This window comes from Dreissena polymorpha, chromosome 1, assembly GCF_020536995.1.
Source record: "Dreissena polymorpha isolate Duluth1 chromosome 1, UMN_Dpol_1.0, whole genome shotgun sequence".
NCBI lineage: Eukaryota > Metazoa > Mollusca > Bivalvia > Myida > Dreissenidae > Dreissena > Dreissena polymorpha.
In genome coordinates this window covers 101,947,764-101,960,509 of record NC_068355.1, presented here as the reverse complement: position 1 = coordinate 101,960,509, position 12,746 = coordinate 101,947,764, and the positions used below count along the sequence as shown (strand labels likewise).

The 12,746-nt window shown below is 36.3% G+C and overlaps 1 protein-coding gene across 3 annotated transcripts in view; it reads left to right on the top strand.

Moving 5' to 3' along the window:
- The window catches only part of LOC127842999 (clathrin heavy chain 1), a 54,021-nt gene that overhangs the window by 11,616 nt on the left and 29,659 nt on the right, over nt 1-12,746 (top strand). For 2 of the 3 annotated variants that reach the window (XM_052372836.1, XM_052372828.1), the window contains exons 3-8: nt 687-713; nt 3,865-4,014; nt 7,423-7,541; nt 9,757-9,918; nt 10,205-10,318; nt 11,592-11,765. In XM_052372836.1, the coding sequence (XP_052228796.1) occupies nt 687-713; nt 3,865-4,014; nt 7,423-7,541; nt 9,757-9,918; nt 10,205-10,318; nt 11,592-11,765 (746 nt within the window). The remainder of the gene's footprint in view (nt 1-686; nt 714-3,864; nt 4,015-7,422; nt 7,542-9,756; nt 9,919-10,204; nt 10,319-11,591; nt 11,766-12,746) is intronic. The other variant, XM_052372837.1, reaches the window with a different exon arrangement.

Sequence of the window (12,746 nt, the reverse complement as noted above, 5' to 3'; positions counted from 1 at the left end):
GGGAAACAATAGCGGCTTTTTTAATAAAATTGGGAAATTGTTGTTGTTTTTCTAACAAATGCTTTAAAATGGAGAATTAGTGTTTTTAATATTACATGTTTATTTACTAAGGTCCAACATATATAGCAGGATGGGAGATGAACTAAATGTTGAGATCGATCTAAATGTTGAGATCTTTGTAAAAAATATTATTTTGGAAACCTTTAATTCGAAATTTTAAGGTCCCATTTGGGGAAAAAAATATTCCATAGGGAAAGGGGACATATACGGTTACGGGCCCAACATTTTATCGAAAAAAACAACACTGAGGGGTGTGGACAGTTTTCCTTATATGGCCCTATCAAAACATTTGTTTTAATGATATCTCATCCTTGTTCACAAAATGGTTCCTGGTAAAAAGTATGTTCAGAAGCCAAATTAAATTTATAAAACTTTTACAGAACAATTATGTTCTTTTAGTTCTCAGGTGAAAGACCGAGGGCCTTTGGCTGTATTGGTAATTTGGTTGCATTTTTTTACCTCTGCAAGATTGTAGACAATGACACTTGTCTAACTTTTTGCTCTTTCGATATTTGCCTGGATTTCATGCACCTGCAAATGGAAGTCTTGTACGCATGGTTGTAAATAACAATATGAGTCCAGCACACTTTGTCTGCAGAGTTAACACAGGCCTTTGTTGTTCACAGGCACAGCGAAGGCAGGAGACCCTACTGGTGTGTATTCCTTTATTAGGCCTCCCAACACTGACCCATGATACAATGTCCCGTGTAATGAGTGCACTTACTATACAATTCTCAACTGATGATTTCACTGTGTTAGAAAGCCAGTAATGTAATAACTGGATACCAACACCTTGCCTGTCTGAAGATTCTTCTTTCATAAAGTAGGAGGAACGTTCCATAATACTTCTGAAGTGTCTCTAAACCGCCACATTTTGCATCCATTTTGTGTTGTTTCTGAAATGCAAATTTCCCATTGAGGCACTCAAACCTTTCTATATGTTTTGTTCCGTTTATGTTGTGTAAGAACATTATGCCCAGCATTTCTGATATGTAGATGTACATGTATTGTGTTTTTCATTTGTAGATAGGTGCAGTTGTAATAAAGTTATATATCAGTATATATCTCCTGTAATTGTTTCTGTGCAACTAGTTTGCATGTATATGTGGAGTCGGTAATTGTTGTACATGTAGGAGCACCACATATTTATTTGTGCACTCTTTACCCCCCCCCCCCCCCCCCCGCTTTTTAAGACAATGCACCTGCAACAATTGCATGACTATAGTTGGGTAAGCAGCAGTAAGAAATGGGAAAGGGGATGTTATTATTGTAAATGTATACACTAACAAGCAACCATATGTGTGTTATTGTATAGTTATTTGATCAAAATTAACACAAGCTTACAAAACATGCACTGTTGGTAAATATTTGACTTGGGTTACTTAAAGTTCAGTTTCATATATTGGTTGGCTTGTAAGTTTATTGGTCTTGATTACAAAAGCTAGGGTTTGCTTGGGTGCCCATATAACATGTTGACATTTAGATACTTTAGCTCTTTCAGTGCGGGAACCGAATTTTGAAGGCCTGTGCAAACAGTTTGGATCCAGATGAAATGCCACAGAACGTGGCGTCTCATCAGGATCCAAACTGTTTGCTAGTCTGATAGTATTCTTTGAAAAAAATCGAAGGAAATGCTAATTTTAGAAATTTAGCAGACAAAATTTTAGCAGACGACAAATTTCCCAGCATGCAAAGGGTTAGAAGTAAATCTGCATGCCTGAGGGTCTGAAAATAAAATCAATTGTTCTATGTGTAATTCAGTATACTGCTGTCAGTGGTATGTAACAAGCACATGATATTAGTTGTTAATAAAATGGAGGTTTACAGATCCAAACCTGCATCTGATCATTAATGTAATTTGTTTAGTTTTTTTCAGAATTTGCTTATTTCGTAATATAAAAAAAACTTTTTGGATCTAAATTTCAGACACAAATTTGTATTATTAATTGTCGAAGAACTACATGTAACAGTATGCAAATATACATACACAATTTAATTTCAATCTTTCATTCATGTCATTTCCAATATCTTCAGATGTTGAGCGCAAAAAGACGCAAAAAGACGACTGCTATTTATAGTGATCATGTCCATCTGTAGAACCAAAGAATTCAATTCAACATAGGGTGCAGCCAGTAACAAACAAACTATTGATAATCAATAGGCATCCATATCAGAAGACTGCTACTTTCAGAACAGGGGATGGTTTTTATGGCTGCATATAGGCCTGGGTGTGGTGTATTGATTTAACTGCCTAGAATGAACACAGTCTGTAAAACGGTATTGGGTAATATAGTGGCACTTGCCCCATACTGTTAAATATTTGACTTTCAAAATCAATCATTTAAGGTGTTGTTTTTTTTCTACTTGCAATTTTTTGGGGTATGAAGTTAGTTTGAGATTTTTTGGGGAAAATGTGGCATGAAATCTTCAACATTCCCAAAATTGTTGTTGGGTATGAAACCTGATCGAAACTAAAAGCTGATCAGATTTGAAAAACAATTTGCCGGGTTGTGACTCTGCATTTTCAACACACTCACTTGTAAAGCTTATTGGTTTGGGATTTTTCAACTCTAATTAGTTTATGTTATTCGTAGTGTAGTATTTGGATAAGGCTAAGCATCAATACAATATTGTTTGTCATTATTATTATGTTATTGGCTATTCACTGAAAACTGTCGATGAATATGATTTTCAAAAACTGTTTTGATCTTTTTGATGAGCTGAATTTAAGTTAAGCTTTACAATGCACATTTTAACCGCCTATCATGTGAGCTTTGCCTTATTTAGTGGTTGGGTTTAATTAGATTAGATAGTTGATAACTGTAAGCGAATGGTCCTTTGTCCTGTACCTAAATAATTGATTGGTGATAACCATGCAAGAATGTTGATAATTCTGGTGCATATCAACTGTTCATTTTAACCAAGCCTATCATAATGCCTTTGTAATGTCAAAGTGCACAAAGTTCAAGCAGTAACAAACCCATTTCTCTGCCCTTCTATTGTTGCAATACATGCAATTTGTTTCAAATACATGCTTATAGAACATTAAAACGATGACATATCTGAATATTCTATTAACAAAATTAGGAATTCTTTCCATAACTTTAATTAAGCCAGTCAAGACTCATGCTTGTTTGCATTTGCTAGCTTTGTGCAGGGGATGATACAAAGTTATGAATGGTACATGTATCCATTATATGCTGTGAATACTTTTATTGGTATCATTTTTAGACAGGTCAATGAAGAACGAAACAATAATGATACAAAGTATTCACATGCTCTTAAGAATACCTATGTTCTGTTGTGTCCAGAACTTTATTATTCAACAAATCTGAAACCTCTTGATATTTCCAGAACAGTATCATTCCATTTAGGCTATAAGTCTTGATATTTCCAGAAAATAATCAATTCAGATAGCTGATACATGTATGTTCCGATGTTTCCTGAAGAAAATGATACATGGGAGACATTCCTCATTTATGAAGTCCGCACATACTGTCAACAGCCTTGCTTTCTAAAGCACAGATACTAACAAGTGATACCAACTAACAATTGACCAGAGGAAGCCCAAATTTGTTTTTTCTTGTAGTATATAAATAATTTTAGAATGTAACGAGTTTGCTTTGAATAACCTTTGGGACAAATTTATTCTTTTTATTGGGGCAATTGGCTAGCTTATTTATATTCCTACTAACATATCTACACACACAACACAGATTGCATAGCCAGACGCTTTCAGCCTTGTTCAGCCTGTCACACTGAACTGCTTAAACATGGAGGTGCGTCTGTTTATGTGTGTTCCAGCTGGAAAGACGCTGCAGATCTTCAATATTGAGATGAAGAGTAAGATGAAGGCACACACCATGACTGAAGACGTACTCTTCTGGAAGTGGATTTCGGTTAACACTGTCGCCATAGCCACTGAAACTGCCGTTTTCCATTGGTCCATGGAAGGTTGGTGATTACTGGAAATGTTTTTCTTAAATTGTACTTTTTGTTTTTGCAAAATGTTCTTGTTCTTATGCCATTAGGTTTCTATTAAAGCCATTGGAAAATAATATAAATGGCAAATTATTCTATTCATTTTTAACTCGACTATTATATATGAAATATATATATAGTGGATCAGCTATCCTACTCAACCCGGCGTCGGCGTTGCGTGCAAATGTTAAAGTATGTGTACTACCCCGAATATTTTCAATGTCCTTTGACAAATTGCTTTCATATTTTGCATACTTGTTTACCATCATGACCCCAACCTATAAACAAGAGCAGACAACTGTATCAAGCATTTTGACAGAATTATGGCCCCTTTTATACTTAAAATATGCATATTATTGATTAAACTATGTTAAAGTTTGCGTACTACCCCAAATATTTCCTGTGTCCCTTGACATATTGCTTTCATATTTTGCATACTTGTTTACCAACATGACCCCAACCTATAAACATGAGCAGACAACTGTATCAAGCATTTTGACAGAATTATGGCCCCTTTTATACTTAGAATAAACATAATTTGATAAATCTATGTTTAAGTTTGACAAAACAACACTTACCTTACATACCACAATGCACTCCACCCAAACCATCCCCCACGCGCCCCCCCCCCCCCAAAAAAAAAAAAATAAATTTCTTCTTATTTTTGAAAGATCATCTATTAGATGATCACACTCCCACATTATACCCCCCCCCCCCCCTCCTCTCCATGATGGCTTGCGTTATACTGTCAAGCACTCGAATAGTCGAGCGCGCTGTCCTCTGACAGCTCTTGTTAAGAAATGTATTTGCAGATAATTTTCACAATAAAGCAATTTATGACTACTAGTAATTTACTTAAAAACTTTAAAAAACAAAACAAATACAGCTTGTGTCTTAAATGTGAGCCCCCAGTTGTATATTTATATATATCACTCATGTTTATGCCCCCGGTAGGGTGGCATATAGCATTTAAACTGTCTGTCCGTCTGTCGGAAAACTTTAACATTGGTCATTACTTTTGCAATATTGAAGATAGCAACTTGATATTTGGCATGCATGTGTATCTCATGGATCTGCACATTTTTAGTGGTGAAAGGTCAAGGTCATCCTTCAAGGTCAAAGGTAAAAAAAAATCCAAGGGAAGAAACAAGCTTTAAAGGGAGATAATTTCTATTTATCATTTGGCAGGTACATATAATTTCTACAAGGGAAGTAATGTTTTTTAAACTGCCTGTGTATCTAATGGAGCTGCACATTTTGAGTGATGAAAGGTCAAGGTCATCCTTCAAGGTCAAAGGTAAAAAAAAAAATATCAAGGGAAGTAACAAGCTTTAAAGGGAGATAATTTCTTTCTATTTATCATTGGGCAGGTACTGATCATTTTTATAAGGGATGTCATATTTTTTAAAGGGATATAAGCAACAAAAAAATCAAAGCGGCGCATTAAGGGGACATTGTGTTTCTGACAAACACATCTCTTTTTAGCTCATCTATTTTTTGAAAAAAAATTATGAGCTATTGTCATCACCTTGGCGTCGGCGTTGGCGTTGGCGTCGGCGTCCGGTTAAGTTTTGCGTTTAGGTCCACTTTTCTCAGAAAGTATCAATGCTATTGCATTCAAACTTGGTACACTTACTTACTATCATGAGGGGACTGGGCAGGCAAAGTTAGATAACTCTGGCGTGCATTTTGACAGAATTATGTGCCCTTTTTATACTTAAAAAATTGAAAATTTTGGTTAAGTTTTGCGTTTAGTTCCACTTTTCTCAGTAAGTATCAATGCTATTGCATTCAAACTTGGTACACTTACTTACTATCATGAGGGGACTGGGCAGGCAAAGTTAGATAACTCTGGCATGCATTTTGACAGAATTATGTGCCCTTTTTATACTTAGAAAATTGACAATTTTGGTTAAGTTTTGTGTTTAGGTCCATTTTATTCCTTAAGCATCAAAGCTATTGCTTTCATACTTGCAACACTTACTAACTATCATAAGGGGACTGTGCAGGCAAAGTAATGTAACTCTGACTGGCATTTTGACAGAATTATGTGCCCTTTTTATACTTAGAAAATTGAAAATTTGATTAAGTTTTGTGTTTAGGTCCACTTTATTCCTACAGTATCAAAGCTATTGCTTTCATACTTGCAAGATTTATGAACTATCATAAGGGGACCGTGCAGGCAAAGTTATGTAACTCTGACTGGCATTTGGACGGAATAATGGGCCCTTTATACTTAGAAAATTGAAAATTTGGTTAAGATTTATGTTTTGGTCCACTTTACCCCTAAAGTATCATAGATATTGCTTTCATACTTGGAACACTCACAAACTATCATAAGGGTACAGTAAAAGGACAAGTTGCATAACTCTGGTTGTCATTGTTACGGAATTATGGCCCTTTTTTGACTAAGTAACTTTTAATATATGGTTAAATTTTGTGTTTCGATCCACTTTACTTCTTAAGTATCAAGGCTATTGCTTTCAAACTTCAAATACTTACATGCTATCATGAGGTTACTGTACCTGGCAACTTGAATTTTACTTTGACCTTTGAATGACCTTGACTCTCAAGGTCAAATTATTAAATTTTGCTAAAATTGCCATAACTTCTTTATTTATGATTAGATTTGATGAAACTACTCTTACCTGACATACCACAATAGACTCCACCCAAACCATCCCCGTGCCCTCCCCCCCCTCCCCCCCCCCCCCACTCCCCCCCCCCTATTTTTTTATTTTTTTTTTTTTTTTTTTTAAGATCATCTCACAAATGACCACCACACCCTCACACTATACCCCCACCCCACCCCCCCCCCCACCCCCACCCCCCCCCCAATTTTTTTTTTTTTTGTTTTTTTTTTGTTTTTTTTTTAAAGATCATCTCACAAATTACCACCACACCCTCACACTGTACCCCCCCCCCCATTTTTTTTTTTAAAACGGTTATGTTTGAAATACCGTCCAACCATCGCACCCAAACCCCCCCTCCATCGCCCCCCCAACCCCCCCCCCTCCCCCCCCCATTTTTTTTTTTTTTTTTTTTTCGCTTTTTTGGAAGATAATGTAATAAATGTCCACAACCCCACACTATACACCCCTCTTCACTCCACTCCTCCCTCCTTTGTGATTGAAAATGATAGTCCCTTTACCTTTAAAAAGAAAATAGATGAGCGGTCTGCACCCGCAAGGCGGTGCTCTTGTTTAAAGACTGTTATTGTCTTGTTTTAATTGAAAAAGATAGTAGCTTAAATGAAATCTTTTATTTGAAAAATTCTATTTAAATGCAATTGACAGTGTCTGTAGAAGCTGGTTCGTTTCAAGCAATTGCTCAATCAAACAGTTAAAATTGAATACTTATAGTATACTCTCTATTGGCCAGGTGATTCCCAGCCACAGAAGATCTTTGAAAGGCATTCCAACCTGGCTGGCTGCCAGATCATCAACTACAGGACAGACCCCAAACAGCAATGGCTGCTGCTAGTCGGCATCTCTGCACAGGTGCGTGACACCTTTATGACCAGTGTTAAAAATTGTCATTAAATTCAAGACAATACTGTGACTTAGTATGCATACATCAACATAAAACTCACAACATTCATCTGCATTGGTAGGGAGTTGGAATCCATCAGGTTCATAATTAATGTATGTCGCTAAATGTGTCTGTTTGTGGGGGATATCTTTTTTCATGGAAATTTCCAGATCTCTATGAACATACTTTGACAGCATGATTATTGAGTAGTTTTGTAGTTTTAGGAGAATGCAGTCTGCAATATAAATCAGGGTTCGCACAGGGCTTGAAAAGTGCTTGAAAACGAGTCATAGGCTTGAAAAGCCCTTGAACAAAGGTTGGCCTTGAAAAAGTGCTTGAAAAGTGCTTATTTCATGTAAAAAAGCCTTGAAAATGTTTATTTCTGCTCAAAATTACTTTTATCATCGCTTTAATTATAAACTTAAATCGTTCTTTAGGGAAATATTACGAAAATTGATCATAAATTCCTTGGCGCAAAAAGTTGAGTACGAAATATAAGCTTCGTACACTATTGAGTACGAAACGTTATGTGTACACGTCACAGATTATGTGTACTACGTCAGAGGTTTTCCATTGTGATCAATTTTCGCGAGTGAAAACGCAGCGATGGGCAAGTGTCATTTCAAACCAGGGTGGTTAACTGAATATTACTGGGTACAGAAAACAAAGGACATTCGAAAAGCACATTGTCGGGTCTGTATGAAGACAATTGGTGTCGGGCGATGGGGGAAAGCGCTTTGAAAAGCCACGAGAAAGAGGAAACCCACAAAGAAAACATGACATTGAGAAGCAATGTGTTTGCTTGTAATAACTTTAAAAAGTAAATACATACAGTCATTCAACCAGTTTAGAATCATCCGGCGAAAAACGTTTATTCTTTTGACCACACTAATTTCTTTCGGGATTTAGTGTCAATGTGAGAAGATGTAAAAATAAAGGGTTATATTTATTTTGTATGATAACAGGTTAAGCCAGACGGCATATGCAGTTTTTTTGTCAAAAAAAGCCAATTAAAGATCACCATTCGGAAAACTTTTAAAAATCATTCAACTTACAGAATTAGAATTTAAAAACATTGTCATAGCATTTGTTTTCAATCAGCAAAAAGTTTATTTGAAAATAATAAAGCCTTCTATATCCATATGCACATTTCAAAACATAACTCATTCAATCAGTACCGGTTAACTTTTTGCTGCATTTTTCCACCCTGTAAGCTATTTACAAAAGATTTCTTGCTAAAACTTTGTTAATTTATTCCTTTACCTAATGTATACCGTAGACACTTATCATTTTGTTTTTATTGGGGCATTATGGAAAATTAAATACAAATTAATCGGAACTGCTGATAATCGGAACTGCTGATAATCCGGAACTGGTTGACAAACTGTATGTGAGATTATTGAGTTAAGGATGGAAAACATGTATGCAATAACTAGAAATAACATGTATGAGTTATTGTGGAATAAGTTTAATTTGTTTGAGCAAATAAATGATGTTTACTGTGTTAAACTTGCTTGAAAATGATTTTTTTTAAGGAAACTAACGAACGGTTCTCGGCCTTGAAAATGAAAATTTGGCCTTGAAAAGTCCTTGAAAAGTGCTTGAATTTAGGTTTGAGATTTCTGTTTGAACCATGTAAATGTCCATAGAGAATTACTTTTTGTCTGCATTATCACGATGTTAGACTTGCAGAAAAGCTACATGAGAGAGTCAAATAACCACATAAAGAAAACATATATAAAATATGTCGGAAAAAAGTAAAAAAAAAACAAACAATGCAAACAACTTGATGTGCTGTTTGCCTTCATTATTACTTTGATGTACTTATTGTCATTTTTTGTCTAATCAGAACATTTAATTCATCTCCTTTTCCAGTTCTATTAATTGATTTTAAGCAATACAAACACTTGTATCTTATATTAAAAAGCTTTGAAAAAAATGAAACATTTTCCTTTGGTTATCAAAGTGGCACTTTGAACTCAAGAAAGACAATTTTTCAAACATGGTTGTTACAATATGAGAATCTTAACAATGCCCATTAAAAAGTCCCTTGTTTAGCCCTTTTGAAGGGCTTGGACACATTGTCATTAGAGCATCATTTCCAGCAAATTTGCATTGTTTAAGTCAAAAGCACATTTAAAAAGCAGAAAATGTGAAGCAATGCCCACATGAAATTATTTTCAGCAAAACCGTGTGGTGGGTGCAATGCAGCTGTACTCTGTGGAAAGGAAGGTGAGCCAGCCTATCGAGGGACACGCTGCTGCATTCTGCTCACTCAAGGTGGAGAACAATGCCAACCCCTCCACCATCTTCTGCTTTGCTGTGAGAGGACCCCAAGGGGGCAAGGTGAATGTGCAAATGTTTCTGATAGATATGAGTGGTTGTATGGGGGAAATAACAGGTTGCAACTTTTAAATGAATTATCTGATGTTCTATCAAATTATACTAGTTATTTTAATGTGAATTTAACCTTAGGCATGTATGAAGATTATTTATTGATAACTGATCACAAATTTTAAAGATCCTGGAGAAAAAACAACCCATTTCACAATCGCAACATTCCATAGGCACTTAATTTGTATGACAACCTTTGGTACAGAATCCATTTTAAAGATCTACTATGTTATTTCAGCTGCACATAATTGAGGTGGGACAGCCGCCTGCAGGTAACACACCCTTCACCAAGAAGGCAGTCGATGTCTTCTTTCCACCAGAGGCTCAGAATGACTTCCCTGTCGCCATGCAGGTAGGGAAGAAAGGACAGTTTGTTATTAGTCCCCTACTGGTGAAACTGGAGAGGGACTTATGGTTTGCGCTCTGTGTGTCTGTCAATCTGTCACACTTTTCTGGATCCTGCTATAACTTTAAAAGTTCTTCATATTTGTTCATGAAACTTGAAACATGGATAGATGGCAATATGGAGATTAATAGAAGAGTATTTTGTAGATGGCGTGATATAGACCTAATCATACACTTGCTAAAATGGGCCAGTTAGATCAGTTGGTAGAGCTCTGGGCTACAAATCTGAGGATGGCAGATTTGATTCTGTGTCTGGTCTCATAACTTTTGGGTGTAGATTGGTGATAAGACTATTTTTAAGGCTATTTTCCCCCTTCCTCAGATTACAGAAGAACAGTTGCTAGTTACTGGCATCACTGTCTCCTTATTGTATAGGTGAGCTATGTTACCCAGGACATGTGTGAGTAAATGTGTCTTGTTCTGAGTAAACTGGGCATAATGCATGTGCGTAAAGTGTCATCCCAGATTAGCTTGTGCAGTCCGCACAGGCTAATCAGGGACGACACTTTCCGCTTTTATGTTATTTCAGGGGGTTTTCAGCACTGTCTGTGCCTCCGGAAAACGGAGGCACTCCCAAAGCAAACAGACCCGATCCTAAACCGAAATTTAAAAAAAAATCCCAATTTCCAAAAAAAAACAAAAAACAGAATGAAGTGTCTTATAACTTGTGTGACTAACCAATGTTTGTTTTGGTAAAAAATATCTGTTATAAGGTTTTGACTGTTCAAATCTTATCTCAGAGTGTAACTGTAACTGAAAAACAAAACTGCAGTACTTGAATAAACATTGAACATGCCCAATATTGCATCTGTTTATATAAAGAAGACAAAATAACAAATAAAAACAAATTTATTTGTTAAACCACTGAATTATTTAAGCATGATAAATTCACAATTTTTTCCCAAATGAGCCGTTTCACTGAAGCAAAAATTCCCAAAATGGCCAATTTTGTCGATGAAAAATTCCCAATTTGGTCAGACTCTTTTTCCCAAAATAGACAGAAAAAAACCTGTATTTTTAGTTTCAAGGAAGTCCCTCCTTACCAAAAATCAAGTTTAGGCGGAAAGTGTCGTCCCTGATTAGCCTGTGCGGACTGCACAGCATTAAGCCCAGTTTTCTCAAAACGCGACTCAAATTACCTGACCGTCATGATTTGACAGAAATACTGTTGAAATGGCAAAGAACAAATTAACAAACAAACACTAATTGTCTATTTTTAGGTTAGTCAGAAGCATGGCGTGATATTCCTGATCACCAAGTACGGCTATGTTCATCTGTATGACATTGAGAATGCGTTCTGCATCTATATGAACCGGATCAGCGGTGACACCATCTTTGTAACTGCACCGCATGATGCCACGTCAGGCATCATTGGGGTCAACAGGAAGGGACAGGTAAGGATTAATTTCTTGTATAAAGTATTATATATAATTGAAAAAATATTTTTTAAATCAGGTGAGCTTTTCTGACCGGTCTTTGTCCATCGTCCATCCGTCCGTCCGTTAACATTTGCTCGTAAACACTCTAGAGGCCACATTTGTTGTTTTATCTTCATGAAACTGGGTCAGAAGCTTTGCCCCAATAAAATCTCGGCCGAGTTGAAAACTGGGTTGTGCCGGGTCAAAAACTAGGTCACTATGTCAAAAAAAGAAAAACCTTGTGTGACTATGTATATAGTGAAAACATGTGAACACTCTAGAAGTCACATTTTTGGCCCAATTTCATGAAATTTGGTCAGAACATTTGTTTCCTTGATATGAGATTTGATTTCGAAAATGCTTCCAGTTAGTTCAATAACATGGCTGGCGGGGGGGGGGGGGCAGTTTTCCTTATTTGGCTATAGAGAAACCTTGTGAACACTCTAGAAGTCTCAATTTTTGCGCAATCATCATGAAAGTTGGTCTCTATATGTATATTGTGAAAACATGTGAACACTCTAGAAGTCACATTTATTGCCCAATTTTCATGAAATTTGGTCAGAACATTTGATTCCTTGATATGAGAGTTGAGTTCAAAAATGGTTCCGGTCAGTTGAATAACATGGCTGCCGGGGGGGGGGGCGCAGTTTTCCTTATTTGGCTATAGAGAAACCTTGTAAACACTCTAGAAGTCACAATTTTTTCCCAATCATCATGAAAGTTGGTAACAACATTGGTTTTATTGATATCTCGGACGAGATCGAAAATTGTCCAGATTGGTGAAAAAACATGGCTGCCAGTGGGCGGGGCATTTTACTTTATATGTATATAGTGAAAACATGTGAACACTCTAGAAGTCACATTTTGGCCCAATTTTCATGAAATTTGGTCAGAAAATTTGTTTCTTTGATATGAGAGTTGAGTTTGAAAATGGTTCCGGTCAGTTGAATAACATGG